Below are 18557 nucleotides of genomic sequence, written 5' to 3' on the forward strand. Positions count from 1 at the left end.
AGCCTGGGCTTCCTCACACCACCATGGCTGGGCTTCTGGGGTGAACATCCTGAAAGAGTTATGAGAAAGTCGTATTCACCTTCTCTGGCCAGCTGCTGAAGTCACTCAGTGTCACTTCTGCTGCTTTCAGTTTGCTGAGGCAGTCACGGAGTCCTGATCCAACTCGAGGGGAAGACAATAGGCTTTTCATCTTAATGGTGGAGTGGTTAGGTTCTAGAAGAGCGTGTGTGCGTGCTCAGTCACTCATTCGTGCCCAATTCTTCGTGACCCCCATGGACTGTAGTCTGCCAGGCTTCTCTGTCCATGGGATTCTCCAGGTAAGAATACTGGAGTGAATTGCCATTTCCTCCTCCAGGCTATATCCGGACCCAGGGATTGAAGCCATGTCTCCTGCCCTTTCAGGCAGATTCTTTACCACAACCCCCCTAGGAGAGCACATGGGACCAGAAATAGTGCTGTGACCATTTTTGGAAAGTACAGTATGCCAGAAGATGCTGGGAAGAATAATTTTGAGACTTCTTCTTTTTAACCTGCAAATATCTTTAATATACCCTCACACTTCATAGTTGGTAGAGTTCAAGTTCTGTGTTGAAGTGGTTTCCACTGAGATTTTTTTGTTGTTGTTTGTTTTAGTTTCTTTTTTTTTGTTTTATTTGGTTTTTCTCCATTGAGAATTTTGAAAGCATTCCTCTATTCCTAAGGTGTCTAGTGCCATTTTTATTTCTGATCCTTTGTAACTTTTTGTGTTCAATATTCTAAAATTGCATAATATTGCAACTTCTGACAGTCTCTATTTCCTCTTGCTGTAATATCTCTTGCTTTAATTGCCCAGTTCTTTTACTTAATTTACTTTTTCTTGTTCAAAAATCAGGTTGCATTTTAACACTGCCTGGAAATCAGCTTGGGCTAGATTATCCCATTCATATCAAACTCAGCCATCACTTTGTGCTCCTGTGTCTTTGTCCTAGAGTCAGAAGCCTCTCTGATATTCTTTATCTAAAAACTGAATTTACTGTTTTCTTCCAGGATAGGGCTAAATATATCTCATTCACCTTATTTGAAAACATAAGCCAACAAGTCTGTCTGTTCCCATATCAAATAAGTTCTGTGATTCAGTACACATTGTTTAAAAAGCAAGTTTGCTACATTTCCTAGATTATATTATAGGTTGTACCTATAATACAGTTTTGTTCAGAATTAAGACTATTTCAAGGATATATTTCAAGTAGAAATATTCTCATGTTGATCATATCCTTTCTAAAAGTAAAGCTCTAAGATTAAGATGAGCCATACTTTGAAATAAACAAGCTTATTAGAAAACTATTTTAACTTATTCAATCATATATTCACTCGGCTTAAAATTTTAAAAATATAAAGGGATGTGTGGTGAAAAGTTCCCTTCCATTTCTTTTTCTCTTATAATTCACTTTTTCTTCTCATTGGTATCCAAAGTTGGTTGTTTGAGTGCATATGTATAGAACTCCTGAGGTATTTTATGTATATACAAAGAAATATGTACATGCAGTATGTTATTCCCTCCTTTTTTTACCCAAATGATAGCATACTAGTCCTTTGCCTTTTTTTTTTTTTTTTTAATCTCACTAGTGGTGTGGTTCAGAGAGCTTTCCATATTGGTACATAAAGCACTTCCTCATTCTTCCTTATGGCCACAAATTACTTGTTTTATGGACACAACATAACTTAAGACTCCTATTAATGGAATTTTTGTTGTTTCCAATCTTGCATAAAAGGCCCACCCTTTTGCCCTCAGTGATGCAATGAATAACATTAAAAACATTTTACCCAGCTGCAGGTAAAATTTGTTGGATACATTCTCAAAGTGGTGTACATATTTGTAAGTCTGACTAATACTGCAGAGTTGCTCTAAGGAGTAAGCTGAAACAGAGTCTACTACTCTGCTGCTGCTGCTGCTAAGTCGCTTCAGTCGTGTCCGACTCTGTGCGACCCCACAGACGGCAGCCCACCAGGCTCCCTGTCCCTGGGATTCTCCAGGCAAGAACACTGGAGTGGGTTGCCATTTTCTCCTCCAGTGCATGAAAGTGAAAAGTGAAAGTGAAGTCACTCAGTCGTGTCAGACTCTTCGCAACCCCATGGACTGCAGCCCACCAGGCTCCTCCGTCCATGGGATTTTCCAGGCAGGAGTACTGGAGTGGGGTGCTAGTGCCTTCTCCTTCTCCTATATGCAATGCTTATTCCTTTTGCTGACATGGTAATTTATCAAAAAGGATCTTTGCTAATTTTTAAGTGGAAAATGATGTTAGTATAACTTAATTTGTTTTATCTTACAGTGAAGTTGAGTCTTTTCCTAATTTTTTTTTTTTTTTCTCTTTACTTGAACTTGTGTATTCTATCTGATTCTCCGTTTTGCTATTGGGTTGTTAGTCTTGTCAATGTGTAGAAGTTCTTTATGTATATATTAGAAAAATTAACCATTTTCCTATGACATGAGTTTCAAATATTTTCCCCCAGTTTATTTGTCTTTATTTATAATAGGCTTTGTCATATATTTTTGAGAGAGTTTTGTTTTTGTTTGTTTTTTTTATGTCAAGGGAGTTATCATTTTCTCTTACGACTTTTGAATTTGGGACCACAGAAAGTCCTTTCCCAACCCAAAGTTTTAATTTCCATGATATCTTCCAGTTCTTTAAGATTTTTGTTTTTTTAAAGAAAAAAGTTTTCTATTTTAATTTGTTCCATTTGGTTTCTCTTTTATTATTATTCTGAGGATCTGGCTTCAATTTAATTTTTTCCAGATGTTGCAGTGCTATTTATTGACCTCTCTCTTTTTTTTTAACCTGATTTGAAATCTTGTTTTATTATATCTTAATTGCTATATATGCTTGGGAATTTTCTGGATTTTGTATTCAGTTCCATTGATCTTCCTATCAATTGCCGGTGTTTTCCTTTAAAAAAAAGGTTTTTTAAAATTAAGGTTTTCTGTTGTGCTTTGCTTTATGCCAGGGTTAAACTCTCTTTACTCTCTTTTTTCAGGTTCTTTTCTTTATATTCTTATTTATTTTTCTGTATAAACTTCAGTATTATAATTTTAACATTTGTGACAAATTTTCTTCCAAACAATTCCAGTTTTTACTACCTTATATCATTAAATATGACATTAAATTATGTTAAAAATAGTAGCACTCCCATTTAAAAAATTGTTTAAACTAGATATATTTTGGGACATTTCAATACTCTGATATGTATTTTTTCCCAACACCACCAAGTAATTCTCCAGTTCTCAGCAAACACTGTGTTCCCTATGAATTGAACTCAGTTCTGACTGTCCACCTGGAGATGGGGTCAGATCCACAGATGAGGGACTCAGTCTTCCAGACTGCTGCATTTCACATACCAATGGAAAATCCATAGATGGTTCCTGTGCTTCTGACTGCTGCTGCTGCTGCTAAGTCACTTCAGTCGTGTCTGACTCTGTGTGACCCCATAGACGGAAGCCCACCAGGCTCCCCCTGTCCCTGGGATTCTCCAGGCAAAAACACTGGAGTGGGTTGCCATTTCCTTCTCCAATATGTGAAAGTGAAGTCGCTCAGGCGTGTCCGACCCTTAGCGACCCCACCGACTGCAGCCTATCAGACTAACTGGCTATAAATCAGAGGTTCCCATGGATTCCACCCACCCACCCCCGTTTTGATTAATTTAAATGGCTCATGAAACTCCAAAAATAAATTTACGTATGTTTAGTGGTTGGTTATAAAGGATACAGATGAATAACCAGTTGAAGAGGTACCTAGGGCAGGGCACGGTCTAGGAGAACACTGAGCACAGCAGCTTTTGTCCCCATAGACTATGGATGCATTCACGAGCAGGTTGCTTGTTGAGTCTTCCTGTTCAAGAGATTTTATAGCACTTAATCAGAGCCCCCCTGTTCCCTGAGATTGATGGTTGGAGCTGAAAGTTCCAACTTTCTGTCACTTGATCTTTTTGGTGACCAATCCTGTCCTCAGACTGTATAGGGATTAGCCTAGATGTTGTTAAGTTAGACGCCTGCCCCCTCGGGATGATGCTTTAAGATGGGCAGGTGAGCCTCTGTCACAGTAAGTGGGGTTCTCTAATGCACTGGGCCCTGAGCCAGGAAGTCTGAGCCTCCGAGCCCTTTGAGAGCTGTTCTTAGTTTGCTGCATGCACCTTGTGACTTTCTGGGATGTGAGCTCTTTTGTCTTCAGAGCTAGAGGTTTTAGGTGTTTGTCTCTCAGGTTCAAACTCAAACCTTAACCCTCCAGGGAAAAGCTCTGGGTTTTGAGTTTTCTCCAGGTTGTGGGTCCTCTTCCTGAAGGTGGAGTTTACAGTGAGATTGTGTCTCAACCTCTCCTACCAGCTTAGATGTCATTTTCTTCTTGTTTGCTTGATTTGCTCAGATACTTTGGGGGTTTTTTCCAGAGGAAATTGTTCCATATATAGTTGTCTATGAAGTTTTTGTGGGAGGTGAATCCAGGATCTTCCTATGTCACCATCTTGAATCAGAACCCTGTATTTATCATCTTGCAAAAATATATTTTCTGATTTTATCTTGAGTACATACTGCGTGCCAGTTTTTCTAATATATATGCATGGTTTTAACATGCATCTTTAAAAAAAAAAAATTCAGGCAAGGCTTTCCTGGGACTTGTGCTGCAGCACGAGGGAGTGAACTCAAGAAACTGGGTACCCTTGCTTGCTCTCTGAGGAGAGCAGGCTGGTTCCTCACATGAAGTGAGGATTGGGGTGGCTTGTGGTTGGGCAGAAGAAGGGGTGGCCCTGCTGGCCTGCCCACCCCATGCTGTTGCTGTGTACAGGGATCATGCATAGTACCCTGCTTTGCCCCAGGCACCTCAGAAGTGGCTGTTGGTTTGTGGCCTTTTTGTGACATTCATAATTTTGTAATATTATTCATAATTACCCTGACTGCCATGCATTCGGTTGTTTTTAGTCCCTTAAAGTTTCTTTGTATTCTATTGCTCAAGGAGACATTTGTCCAGGTGTAGGCACTCCATCCAATAAAAGGTCTCAGATTCAAGGTGCCAGCCTATCTGAGGTGTTTATGCATCTTTTTTATAGTTTAACATTTTTAGTAACTCATCTATACAATTAATTTTTCTTTGAAATTTTCTAGAAAAGCGGTCTTGACTTTCAGTCAGATTTTGCCAAATATAGTGAAAGCTACTAAACAATTGCTATTTGAACAAGTTTCCTGGATTAAGTGTTCTCCATTTCATCTCTGGAAATATTCATTGATGCCAGTAGAATGCTCAAAACTCGAATATGGCCTTTCTATTCACTTCAACTGTGATCAGTTGAACTTATGTTTTCTAAAACATATTTCTTTTTCATGGAAAGAAATCAAAATATTCTTTTTAAGGGGTGTTCTTATTTTTTCAATTTATATGATGTCTAATTTACTTATATAATTATAAAAACTAGTGGCACCTGCCATAAACAAATTCCATCTATACTGCATAACAATTGTTATTTAAAATAATTAAGGAATGATTTTACAAATTTACTCCTAAAATCTAATCACATGTTTTTCCTGTCTTTTTCTTTAGCCTGTACAGTAACCCAGGTGGGATGCCTCCTTATGCTTCTCAGGGTTTCCCATTTCTTCCTCCATATCCCCCACAAGAAGCTAACAGGACTATCAGCTCTTTATCTGTTGCTGACACTGTTTCTTCTTCAACAACAAGTTATACAACCGCCAAACCCGCTGCTCCTTCATTTGGTGTCCTTTCAAATCTGCCATTGCCCGTTCCCACAACAGACACTTCAACGCCGGTTGGTATCTTCAGATATCTGTATTTGTACCCTTGAAATAGTCAGCAAACATCATATTCCTCCTCATGCCAACCACTATGGCACAAAAGATAAAAAAATTTAATCACATTTTCAGCTTAAGGAACAATGTCAAAGAGGTAACCATCAAATAAGTGTAAGTAGTCAGTGCTCCCGGGCACCAATGTCGAGCTGGAAAGATAACCTTTATATAGGATGAGATTCTTTTTTTATACCACTTTATCTTGGTGCCTCAAAGCATGCCTGATGCATACGGTAGGTGCTCATTTAAAACGAAGCAGATGAATGAATGAACTCACGCTTGAGGCCACATTTTTTGATAGATGGTAATGAATTTGCCAGAATGATAAGGTGTTGTCCTGTAAGGTAATTCTAAGAGACAACAGCTCTGACAAAGATGTGGAAGCATAAACCAGATGGCACATTTGCCTGTTACAGAACCCTCAGGTTTCATAGAAAACGCAGGCAAAGACACAAGAAGGATTTTGTAGGAGAAGCACAAATCAGGTTATGGAAGGAATGCCCTAGGGTACTAAGGACATTTAAACCAGTGTCTCATTGGTTTAAAAAACAGTGTTCTTAAATTAAGCTGGTAACTGCTGCCACAAGAGACATTACTGAGGGAGAGACTGTGCATTAAACGTATTAAGGGGATTTAAAGGCCTTAATTTTTAACCCTTAGTAAAAGAGAACTTTTCATGGGTCCTTGATTTTAAAATGTGACCCATATATTCAGACAATGTATACTCTATTCCTTATGTTCCCTACTGTCTTATAGAAGTTACTTAGGTAACTCTTGAGACTTTTTGCCAAGTTAGTAATTTTTCTAAACGTAGTACCTTTTGCTTGAGACAGACATACTCATATACATCAATGAAACAGGCATATAATTCTCCACATTTGTCACAGATATCTCACAATTAGAGATTTATTTTAAAACCATAGGTAGTCACATGATCCTTCCTCATAAAAAAAAAAAGGCCAGTAACCCTATATGTGTAAAGATAAACTGAAAAAGTGAAAAAAGAATGGGAGGGTAAGGACAGTGTGGAGTGCCAAGAGAATGTGTGATAATGAAAATAGTTATTGGATGCAGTACATTAAAAGTTACTTTTATAACCAGATAGGAATAGTCAAAAAAGTGGCTAAAACTTAGCACTATTTCAATCTCTCTTTAGACAAGCCAAAATGGTTTTGGTTACAAGATGCCCGATATTCCTGATACATTTCCAGAACTCTCAGAACTAAGGTAAAAAAAACTTGGACAGTAACATTGGTGTTTGTTGTCTATTTAATTTGTAAATGCACACATCATTTTCATGCCATCACTATTCCTATATTTTAGTGGGAAGTGGAAAGTTTTATGAATCTGTGGTATATCTTGCAGTTCATATTTACTGACTTTCCAGTACTCTTGCCTAGAAAATCCCATGGATGGAAGAGCCTGGTAGGCTGCAGTCCGTGGGGTTGCTAAGGGTCGGACTCGACTGAGCGACTTCACTTTCACTTTTCACACATTGGAGAAGGAAATGGCAACCCACTCCAGTGTTCTTGCCTGGAGAATCCCAGGGACGGGGGAGCCTGGTGGGCTTCCGTCTGTGGGGTCACACAGAGTCGGACACGACTGAAGAGACTTAGCAGCAGTAGCAGTCTGTGTCCAGGAATTTCTCTAGATCTAGGAATGCTATAATAGTTACCAGGATAACGATGTCCTTTCTCTTGTGTGGCTTACCTTCTTGTGAAAACTATTTCTGAATACATTAAAGTTCTCATAAAGTAATGGAAAGTGTTTTTACAAAGCCATATTTTATTCAGATTTATGGCAGAAAAGTTGAATATTCAAGTTTAAGGTATCATTTTTCATGAGACACTGTTTCCCTAAGAGGCTCCGTGAAAAAAATGTTTTGTGGCCACTCAAACTTGTGAAGTTGCATTCTTTATACCTCTGTTGAAGGATTACAGTAGTTGTGAGGCTGTTATCAATGAGACTACTCAATGCTATTTAAAATGTTTGCAGTTGTTCTTGTCTTTAGTATATATCCCACCAGGGATGTACAGCCAAATACTCATGAGAAATCCTATAGTTAAAAACAGTTTAACTTTGAGCCAGTATTTTTCAATCATTTTAACAAAATAGTGACTTTTATTTTATGCTAATAATGTTAATTAATGAAGTTTACAAATACTGCATACATGTTATAAAGCAGTTGCATGCAGCGTGGTGCTTGCAGCCACCCCAGAAAATAGGTATTATTATTGTTGCCATGTTATAAAGGATTCTGTCTTTCCTTTCTTCGTTTTTAAAAAAATTATTATGAAAATGTCAACACGAAAAGGTGAACCCCTTTGCTAACCTTCCTCCAGCATTTTTCAGGAAGTATGGGTATAGGTCAGAATTAAACTCATAAAACTTTAAAAAATATTTGAATTGTTTCAATCCATTACTATCTTTTTTTTCTGTTTTTTTTTGTTGTTGTTGTCATTTAAACAGTTCCATCTTTAGTCAATAGGGAACTTTGGCAAAACAAAGATGTCATGGGTTCATCGTGAACAGTATTTTCCCCTGACCTAAAGTCAACCATTTTTCTGAACGGAACTTATTCTTTTTCAAAATAACAATTCCAATAAGATAACAGTATCAATAACAGTTACTGAAAGCAGAGTAAGTTTTTATTTCTTTTGTTTTTTACACTTCATTTGTCTTTAGGATATATTTCATCAGAGATGTACAGCCAAATATTATTTTTAAAGGCTTTTTAATGAAACTTTTTTGGATGACAATGTAAGGAAAAAAAAAAATAGGTTCATTTATTTCCTCTTGCTTTGAACTTTAGAGACTTTTTTCCTTGTTTAATTTTATTTTTTACTTATATAATGCTTTTGTGTGGATTTCTAGTCAAAACTGAAAGACACTCAAAAGCTTTAGCTTGCTCCATACCCCATCCTTCCAATTCCCTCTTAAACTCTGTGGATACTGATTTTTGTTTTGGGATTACCCTTACACCATTGTTTTGTAAAAACATTCTTATGAATACATGTACATAGACACATACCTGTATCATTTATTGTGATAGCCGCATGCCTATTAGCTAAATCGTCTTGATAATGTGTTTAGACTACTTTTTGTTCCATTGTGTTTGGTGTTTTATTTGCTTTTAAGGTTACAGTTTGCCTTCTTCTGTGTATATATAAAAACACTTGTCAAAGATTATGTAGAGCTCTGTCAGCTGGATAAAGCTGAAAAACTGGATATTTATCGTCATGGAGAAAAACTAGATAACTGATATTCATTAACATGTTTTTTTCTATTGTGTTTCTAGTGTGTCACAACTGACAGATATGAATGAGCAAGAAGATATATTACTAGAGCAGTTTGTGACTTTGCCTCAACTAAAACAAATTATTACTGACAAGGATGACTTGGTAAAAAGTATTGAGGAACTAGCAAGTATGTCTTTCTTTACTTTTTAAATTTCCTAAGAAAAATGTGATCCTTATCTAGAAATAAACTAGAATTTATCTTACAGGAAAAAATCTCCTTTTGGAGCCCAGCTTGGAAGCCAAAAGGCAAACTGTTTTAGATAAGGTACGAGTTAGTTATCATTTTTAAGAAGTCCATATAATTTTAAAGTAGAATGAAACAGCATTTTAATTTTCTCTTTTAGTATGAATTACTTACACAAATGAAATCAACTTTTGAAAAGAAGATGCAAAGGCAGCATGAACTTAGTGAGGTAAGATTGTCGAGCTGTCTTTTTTTACCATAAGAATTTTTACTCTTTTTTTTTTTGACAGTTAACAAAAACATGTTTATTTTTGTCTTCAGAGAACAAACTGCTCTTTTCCTAATATCTTGATTAACTTACAAAAATGGGCATTTACAACGCATCTTCAAAGCATTTCCCTTTAATGGGAAACTTGACTTCACAGAATACAAACATTAAAAGACTAAAAAAAACTTTTGTTGTCATTATAAGACAAAATAGAATCTAGCATAAGTCAAGGAAATCCGTTCATATTTCAGGTCCTTGTCCTCCAGGAACCAGCATTGTTATATTATTTCCATTTAGCAAAATTTGATCTAATTTAGTAATTCTTCTTCCTTCTGGTATGATTTCAAATTCAATGACGTCTTCCAGTACCATATTGACAGTCACCAGATCCCAGAAGTATGCCAACAATCTCCTCATCACTCTTCATCTCAGTGTGAATTCTTGATCCTATACACTTGTCCACAAGCTCTAGAGGAAGCAGCTACAACGGGTTAGGGGTAGAGTTAGCTGCCATGGCTAAGCCGGAAGTGGACTAGAATTTTTACTTTTAATATGCATGTACCACATTCTTAAATATATTATTATTGGAAAGCATTTATTAGGCATTTGAGTTTATAAGGCAGATAAACAGCCTTGAGTTATGCAGATGAACAGCTCTCAGTTTTATGAGCCATTATCAGTCATTTGTGCTCATGCAAGAGCATTTGGTTCCAAAACAGAAAAATATAAAAAGCCCCATAAATAACTGTTCTGGGAGAGTTATTATAAAGCCAATCTAACTCTTCTAATAAAAGTTAAAAAGAAAAATTTTAATTTTAGACTCACTTGCAAGCCTGTATACAGCTATCTTAAGAAGTTAGCAAATTGTAAAATATAACATATAGAGAGTATAAAGTATCAGTTCAGTTCAGTCGCTCAGTCGTGTCCGACTCTTTGCGACCCCATGAATCACAGCACGCCAGGCCTCCCTGTCCATCACCAAATCCCGGAGTTCACTCAAACTCATGTCCATCAAGTTGGTGATGCCATCCATCCATCTCATTCTCTGTTGTCCCCATCTCCTCCTGCCCCCAATCCTTCCCAGCATCAGACTCTTTTCCAGTGAGTCCGCTCGTCACATGAGGTGGCCAGAGTATTGGAGTTTCAGCTTTAGCATCAGTCCTTCCAGTGAACACCCAGGATCGATCTCCTTTAGAATGGACTGGTTGGATCTCCTTACAGTCCAGGGGACTCTCAAGTCTTCTCCAGCACCACAATTCAAACGCATCAATTCTTTGGCACTCAGCTTTCTTCACAGTCCAACTCTCACATCCATACATGACCACGGGAAAAACCATAGCCTTGACTAGATGGACATTTGTTGGCAAAGTAATGTCTCTGCTTTTTAATATACTATCAAGGTTGGTCATAACTTTCCTTCCAAGGAGCAAGCGTCTTTTAATTTCATGACTTCAGTCAGCATCCGCAGTGATTTTGGAGCCCCCAAAAATAAAGTCTGACACTGTTTCCACTGTTACCCCATCTATTTCCCATGAAGTGATGGGACCAGATGCCATGATCTTCGTTTTCTGAATGTTGAGCTTCAAGCCAACCTTTTCACTCTCCTCTTTCACTTTCATCAAGAGGCTTTTGAGTTCCTCTTCACTTTCTGCCATCAGGGTGGTGTCATCTGCATATCTGAGGTTATTGATATTTCTCCCAGCAATCTTGATTCCAGCTGGTGCTTCTTCCAGCCCAGCGTTCCTCATGATGTACTCTGCATATAAGTTAAATAAGCAGGGTGACAATATACAACCTTGACGTACTCCTCTTAATTCACCTCAAATAATAACTTTATACTAGAAATCCAGTTATGTGAAAAATCGAAAGCTTTTTATAAAATTAATCCTTGTTTCTGAAAAAAAACTTGTGGGGAAATCATTTCACAAATTAAATAGGACATAATCTTCATATATCAACAACCCACATCATAACTAACAATATTGTTTCCTTTAAAATCAGGAATTCTAGGAAGTGAAGCCAGTGTAGTAAAACATAAACTAGAAATAAAACAACAGCAAAAAAAAATGGTAAAGAGAATATAAATTTATAAAAGATTTCATATAATATGATCGTTCTTTTTAACTTTTTATTTTGTATTGGGGTATAGCCGATTAACAGTGCTGTGATAGTTTCAGGTGAACAGCAAAGGGACTCAGCTGTACATACACATATATCCATTCTCCCCAAAACTCCCCTCCCATCCATGCTGCCATGTGACATTGAGCAGAGTTTTCCATATGCTATACAGCAGGTCCTTGTTGGTTAGCCATGTTAAATACAGCAGTGTATACATGTTGCTCTCAAACTTCCTACCTAACCCTTTCCCCCATCCTTGCTGCCTAGTAACTGTAAGTTCATTCTCTATGTCTTCTCTATTGTCTCCTTGCTTTCTTTCCCATGTGGTCTTCCTCCGTTTGTACTTAAAGTCTTTGGGACGTTCTGGTCTATCTCAATTTTCGCAAGGGAAGATTTGTCTTTGTTTATTGATGTATTTTTGGCTATTATGTTCCTGGTTGGCTATTAAAAGGCATATGGTACTCTAGACCTTTGTCCTGTAGTATAATTTCATTGCCTTAAGGAGCACTGGAATCAGAGGGTAATATGAGACATTTTTAAGATTACTTGATCCAACCAATTTCTGACATTGTGCAATTGTTATATCTTTTGCATTGCACTAAGCTCGTTGCATATGTTGCCCATTATTCCATACAAAAACCTATGAGGGTAGCTATTGTCACTATTTTTCCGTTTTACAGATGAGGAAACTGAGTCACGTGGATATTAAATAACATCCCTGAGGTCATACAAATGGAAAGTGTCAGAGTCAGGAATCGCACGTAAGGAGTCCTCCCCTCTGTTAGCCAGAAGATCTGAGAGAATCAACTGAAATACTTGTGGAGGCACGTTAGAGCTTACTAGATGAAGAGGCTTTTCCCAATCATAAACGTCATTCCTTAGACAAACTTAATAAACTAATTCCTTAATTTAATAAAGAACACTAGAAACCAAAAGCAAACATCACAGTTAATGATTCAACATTTCCAGGATCATTTTAGTGTTAGGAGTGAGACAGTGATACCCCAATGTCACTGCTGTTTGACTTCTGCCCCATTTTCCTTCCCACTAAGGAGTTTTTCAGAGCATCAGAAATTAATGATTTTCTTTCTTGATTTTCTTTTTCAGAGCTGTAGTGCAAGTGCTCTACAGGCAAGATTAAAAGTTGCTGCACATGAAGCTGAGGAAGAATCTGATAATATTGCAGAAGATTTCTTGGAGGGAAAAACGGATATAGATGATTTTCTCAGTAGCTTCATGGAAAAGAGAACAGTATGTAATATTCTTCGGTTGAGGACAAGTGACAGCGTGATATCAAATTACTTATGTGTATTCATGAGTAAAAAAAAAACCTTAGCACATTACTGAGCTGGAGTTTTGAGTGCCATGAGAGGAAACTGAAGAACCTCTGAGAATGATAGCAACTTGCTACTGTCACTTTAATCCTGCTTGTTGTGAGTACACAAGCATGTACATCACATAACAGTTCTGTTTCAAAAATGATAGCTGAAGTCTACTGTAGTCTTAATAGTCAAATACTATTTTTTAAAGTCTTTAATGAAGGCTTTTTTATTTCCATTTGCTTTGAACTGTAGAGAATTTTTTTCCTTGTTTAATTTTATTTTTTAATTATATAATGCTTTTTTGTGGATCTCTAGTCTAGTCTTAATAGTTGTGATATACTCCTGAATAACCTGTTTCATAAGCTGCTTAAAATTTAGAAGAATAACTTAAAAAGATTTTTTTTGTTTGTTTGTTGTCCACACTGCGTGGCTTGTGGGATCTTCATTCTGCAGTCAGGGATTGAACCGAGGCCACTGCCATGAAAATGCCAAGTCCTTCCCACTAGACCACCAGGAAATTCCCTATGGAGATTTTTTTTAATTTTTTTTGTTTTAATATTACTTGAGAACATTCTGGGGATAGTTTCTGTTCTAGTATTTCCATTATATTTAAAGAAAAGATTTTGAAGTCTGCCTAGCAGTATCTTATCCTTTGATAGAGTCCTATGTATTTACCTAATTCTCTGAAACATCAGTTATTTATAACCTTTATACAATTAAGTGCTACTGTAAAGGAATGTGGGCCAGATTTTATTATTCCCATTTTCCATGAAAGAAAATTGAAGTTCAGGGACATTACTGACTATAGCTTTTATGAGGCATTCATTTCTAGTCCATTTTTTTTTTGGTACTATATAACTGTATCTTGAGATTTTTGTTAAGCTTCCAGGGTAACAATGATAGGATTTATTTTCATATTTTTAAAACACAGATATTTGAAATTATAAAATCAGAGAACTGGTATAAAGGATCAGAGTGTTTTACATTCTAGAGGTTTACAGACAAAGATTATCTTCCAAACAAATTTTTTTTGGATTCTTAAATGCTGTGCCACCTTAGACATCCACAATTTAATGTCAGTAGTTAAAAGATTCTTACTTAGGACTGTCAAAATGTAGCTAGTTGTAGGAAGATTATTGGAGAATTGACTGGTATTTAAATAATTTATCTTCTAGATTTGCCACTGTAGAAGAGCCAAGGAAGAGAAACTTCAACAAGTGATAGCAATGCACAGCCAGTTTCATGCTCCACTATAGGTAAATTGTATTCTGGAAGGTTTGCGTCTTGAGGCTATTGCATGGCTCTTTTTAATGAAGTGTTCTTACCAGTGCTTGTCCAGCCAGCTTTAAGCATAATACTGTCGTTACAGCTACCATCCTATATAACATGTAGAATACTTTGTATTATCTATTAAGCATGATGTTATACACCTAAGCATATGGCCAGTATACATTGTTTGTAGGTTTTCTTAGTATGATATTTGCTTAAATGAGTTTTGATTTCAGTATTTGATAGCTACATGTGTAGAGTTTAAGTTCCTTTCTCTCAGCTGGTGTGGGGCATATACCGTAACACTTAAGTTGATTTATTTCTCAGTAGTCTCCTTTGTCATTTTTTCCTTTAAAAACGAACTTCCAATGTGTCTCTTTTCCATCTGTTCCAATAAGTTTCTGATCAGTCTTTTGACTTCAGGTTTCTCCTTTGTGCAGAGCACTGACAAAATGATCCTCCTAAAATACCACTCTGTGATAACATCTCTGCTCCAGGACCTTTAAAGAACCCTGGGGATGATAAATGCCACATCTCTCTCTCTGGTTTTAAGCCTTCTATAACCTGGCTGACATTTTAGATCATCCATTCTGATTTTCCATTTTCCTCTGTGTTCTCTTCTGTCACGTTCTGTTTCTACCATCATGTCTTTGTTCATGCTCTCATCTGGTTTCAAGACAGTCTTCCATTTTCCTCTCTCTCTTGTTTTAGGACTGTATTTGGTTGCAAAGACTAGCTCCCACCTCAACAAGTTAAAGTAAAAGCTTGTGTTCCTGGATAATGCAGGAAAACAGCCCAAATGCAGGAAAGCACACCTCAGTCTCCTGGGAGTGCAAGCATGAGGCCATCCGAACCAGAGCAGCTCTTCCTCCTCAGATGCTGCCACAGGCTGCTTGTTTCTCATTTCTGCATTCCTCCCCTTTTCTGTCTCTCGCTCTCCTGTGCCTTCTCACTGGCTCTCCAGAGAGCCTCTCTTTTCTGCACTTGCACGTGGTTCAGCCACTGCTGCCTGATCTGACAGTCCAAGCAGCCGGGGGAGACTGACCAGGGTCTCACAACAAATCAAGGAAAGAGACTGGCCCCGTGTAGATGGTGTCCGTCCTGACCTCACGGTTTTACCCAGAGACTGGTATTGTCTGCTTTGCTGGGCTGAAGGAGCAGATATTGAGAAGAGAGCATGGGAGTTTCCTTTAAAAGGGAGCCGGCTACAGGGAAGGCGGTGACAGGCATTTCTCATCTCCAGCTCAAACTCATCTGCCCCTTTTCTCAATTTAGCTGTCCTTAGCATTAGTAGCAGCATTGGGTTGTGTTATTTTACAGCTCAGATTGTTAATCCCTGAGGGTATGTTGATTTTTAATATCAAGTATACATCTCTCAAGGTTGAGAAGTGGGCAGTGAGTTTATTCTCTGTTGACACATGCATGCTAGAATCCTTTCTTACCTCCTTTTCCCTGTCAGGTTATCTTCTTATGAAATCTCAGTTTATCATCTTAAAGTAAATCTTAGGTTTTTGATTTTCTTTTCTTTTCAGATTTTCCTGAAAACATGAACTGCAAAGAGAGGAATGGGACACAAAACTAAGCACATTTATATTTATGATTTGCAAATTGGCATTTCATCACAGTGGCTGAATTCCTAGATGTATTACATAGGTTGTATACAGAACTGAGACTGATTTTGTACAGATTAGAATGATTGCTATGATCTTTGCTTTGAAAATTTTTTCTGCACTATTTGCACTAAAAATGTTTATTTATTGTTGATAAATTCTATCATATTTAAGTTCCACTGCTGTTCCTCTCTTATTATTGATTAAATACCTATGCATGTAATTTTAGCTATTTTCAATATTTTATAAAATTACTCCATTTAAATTTGTATTTTTAATTTGAAACTGCCTCATTTATTTATCAAGGATAGTTTGCTTAAATTTTTTTTCCTCTCAACCCTTTTTGAAAACTTACTATTTCAACTGTAGAAAGATTCTTATTTTTTCTCTTTCTTTCTGGATGATAAAACTTTGAAAAATAATTTGTTTTTAAATATTCACAGTGTCAGGAAACACCAAACCAGCTAATGTGCCGTCTCAAGTAATTTTTAATACACAGAATAAATCAAAAAAATAAGCCAGCTGTTTTTATATATTGTCTTATTTTTTAAATTAAAGATGCATTTCAAAGGCAATACAGGTAAATAAATATTTTACCTAATAGAAAAATTGCCTTTCATTTAAATTAGTCCAACATACACTTTCATGCTAGCTTTTTAAATGTAAGTATCTGATGGGTTTGTGGTTTAGATGAGGATATGCTGTCTGAATTCTGAAGTTTAAAACAGTATTTTTGTTAATAAATAGTAAATCTAAAGAACACAAAAAAGTCAGTGAAATTTTCTGACCTTTACTGTGTTAGCTTTTCTCTTATGAAAGCTTTAATAATAAATAAAACTAATATTGAATTTTTAGGCAGTCAAGTTTTTCATTTGATTTTCACTTTAACGTGTATATGTTAAACAGTTTGCTTTTACAGTTCATTACAGAATGAACATATTTTATGGATAGCCGTGAAAGTCAATTAAGTAGAAAATCTTGAACTAGATTTCCAAGGCTTGGTAAAGTTTCCTAATGCCTATTTTCATTTAAACTTCAGTATGATTGCCATTTTAAATCCTAGCATACAGTATGGGTTTTTTTCTTCATTCTTCTTTCTGTACGTATTTCTGGCAACAGTTTAGGAAAAATAAAATTATTTTCTGAGACTTGAAAAATGCTTAATATTTAGTCTGTGTTTAAGGAAGGGCAAGTATTCACATGGACTATAAAGATATAATGAGTAAAGAAATTAACTTTTTTAACTTGTCTTCCTGGTACTATGCTAAGAGCATACCATTTAATCTTCAAAATGACCTGACAAGGAAGTTGTGATTATTATTCCGGACATATAGTACATGACTGAGGTAAGTGTTTCAGATTTGTTGCAGTCTTCTGGGTGTTGAGAAACCTTTCCTCACTGCACTGGCCACATAAGCTTCAGTTTTCCCAGCAGTCACCACAGTGGAGGACATGATTATCCCAGTCTTTTGGAAGCAATCAGGAAGCTTTCTTAGAAACCAGACGGAGCCCAGAACAAGAGCCCAGCAGACCACAACCATTAATTCATTTGATTTATTAATTTTATTAAGCCCTCTAAGAGTGAGGCACTGTGGAAATACTACCCAGTGACAACTCAAACATGGCTTAGGTGTTTATGTACTTATCCACCTTTTCTCCACCAAAAAAAAGGTCATTTTCATACATAGTAAATCTCTTCTACATAATCACATAAGTAATTCATCTCAATATCTTATTTTTTTAAACTTGACTATCCCAGTTTCATTCTATACCAGTTAACATACCTTGGTTTCTTCTTCTACAATTAGGTAACCTCCTTACAACCTAGTCATTAAGAAGAGGACTCTGATCATCATTATCTGCTTTTAATAGATCAGATATTAGGTCATAGACATCATCCAGGATGGAAATTAGTCTACATTTGAATATGTATGAATTTTGGTTCTGTTATTACAATAAAAACTTAAGTGACTTTTCTATAGTACTAGTATTATTATTTTTTTTTTTCTTAAAATTGGCCATATTGGAGAAGCAGTGCCAGGAGAAAAAGTGCCTGTCAAAGTCGAGATAGTGATTTTCCTCTAACACATAATAGAGGACTACGTGGAAATCAGAATAGCAGAGAAAAGCTTAGGAGTTATCAGATTGTGCAGAGTTAGGGGTTTGTCATAGGTAGGACTTTAAAGACTGATATCTCAAATAGCTTTCTAAACAAATGTGATACATGCCAGATATAATGTTTCAAAGTTGAAAGATTTTCTAGGAATAATCTATACTAGGAAATTTATATTGGAATAGAGATTGTCTGACAGGTAAGTCTGATCATAATTCATGTGTGTTTAAATTGAAGGACAGCTCAGATTTATTTTTAGGGAAAGCAAGTAAACTAATCTTGTGCTCTTAAAGAATAGAAACCTCATGCCAGGGTTTTCCTTCTTTTTATGTTCCTTTACTCTAAAAAAGTTCCATTGTTGATTGTAGAGTCATGATCAAAATGCTTATCTACTTAATATCATTAAATTTTCCTGAAAATCACTAAATAATAAATCACTTGAGCTCTAAATATTACCAGTGGGGAAGTAATCTGTCTTGAGTCAGTTTTACATTAGTTTAAACCAACTGCTCTAAAGAAAACACTTTCTCATTGATGTTTGATTTAA

The 18557-nt window shown here is 36.4% G+C and overlaps 1 protein-coding gene and 1 pseudogene across 2 annotated transcripts in view; one reads left to right on the top strand and one right to left on the bottom strand.

Annotated features, from left to right (window-relative positions):
• VPS37A (VPS37A subunit of ESCRT-I) overlaps nt 1-17869 on the top strand; it is a 40207-nt gene extending 22338 nt beyond the window's left edge. Inside the window, exons 5-12 of one of the 2 annotated variants that reach the window (XM_055416500.2) lie at nt 5562-5787; nt 6984-7054; nt 9126-9253; nt 9333-9391; nt 9471-9539; nt 12804-12947; nt 14194-14274; nt 15820-17869. In XM_055416500.2, coding sequence (XP_055272475.1) covers nt 5562-5787; nt 6984-7054; nt 9126-9253; nt 9333-9391; nt 9471-9539; nt 12804-12947; nt 14194-14274 — 778 coding nt within the window. In that variant the 3' untranslated portion in view covers nt 15820-17869. Of the gene's footprint in view, nt 1-5561; nt 5788-6983; nt 7055-9125; nt 9254-9332; nt 9392-9470; nt 9540-12803; nt 12948-14193 lie in introns of both variants that reach the window. The other variant, XM_055416501.2, reaches the window with a different exon arrangement.
• LOC148773757 (U6 snRNA-associated Sm-like protein LSm5 pseudogene) lies at nt 9819-10092 on the bottom strand (annotated as a pseudogene).
• Nucleotides 17870-18557: the final 688 nt, after the last annotated feature.

Source organism: Moschus berezovskii, chromosome 26 (genome assembly GCF_049115385.1).
Source record: "Moschus berezovskii isolate FMDL1 chromosome 26, NW_MosBer_1.0, whole genome shotgun sequence".
Taxonomy (NCBI): Eukaryota; Metazoa; Chordata; class Mammalia; order Artiodactyla; family Moschidae; genus Moschus; species Moschus berezovskii.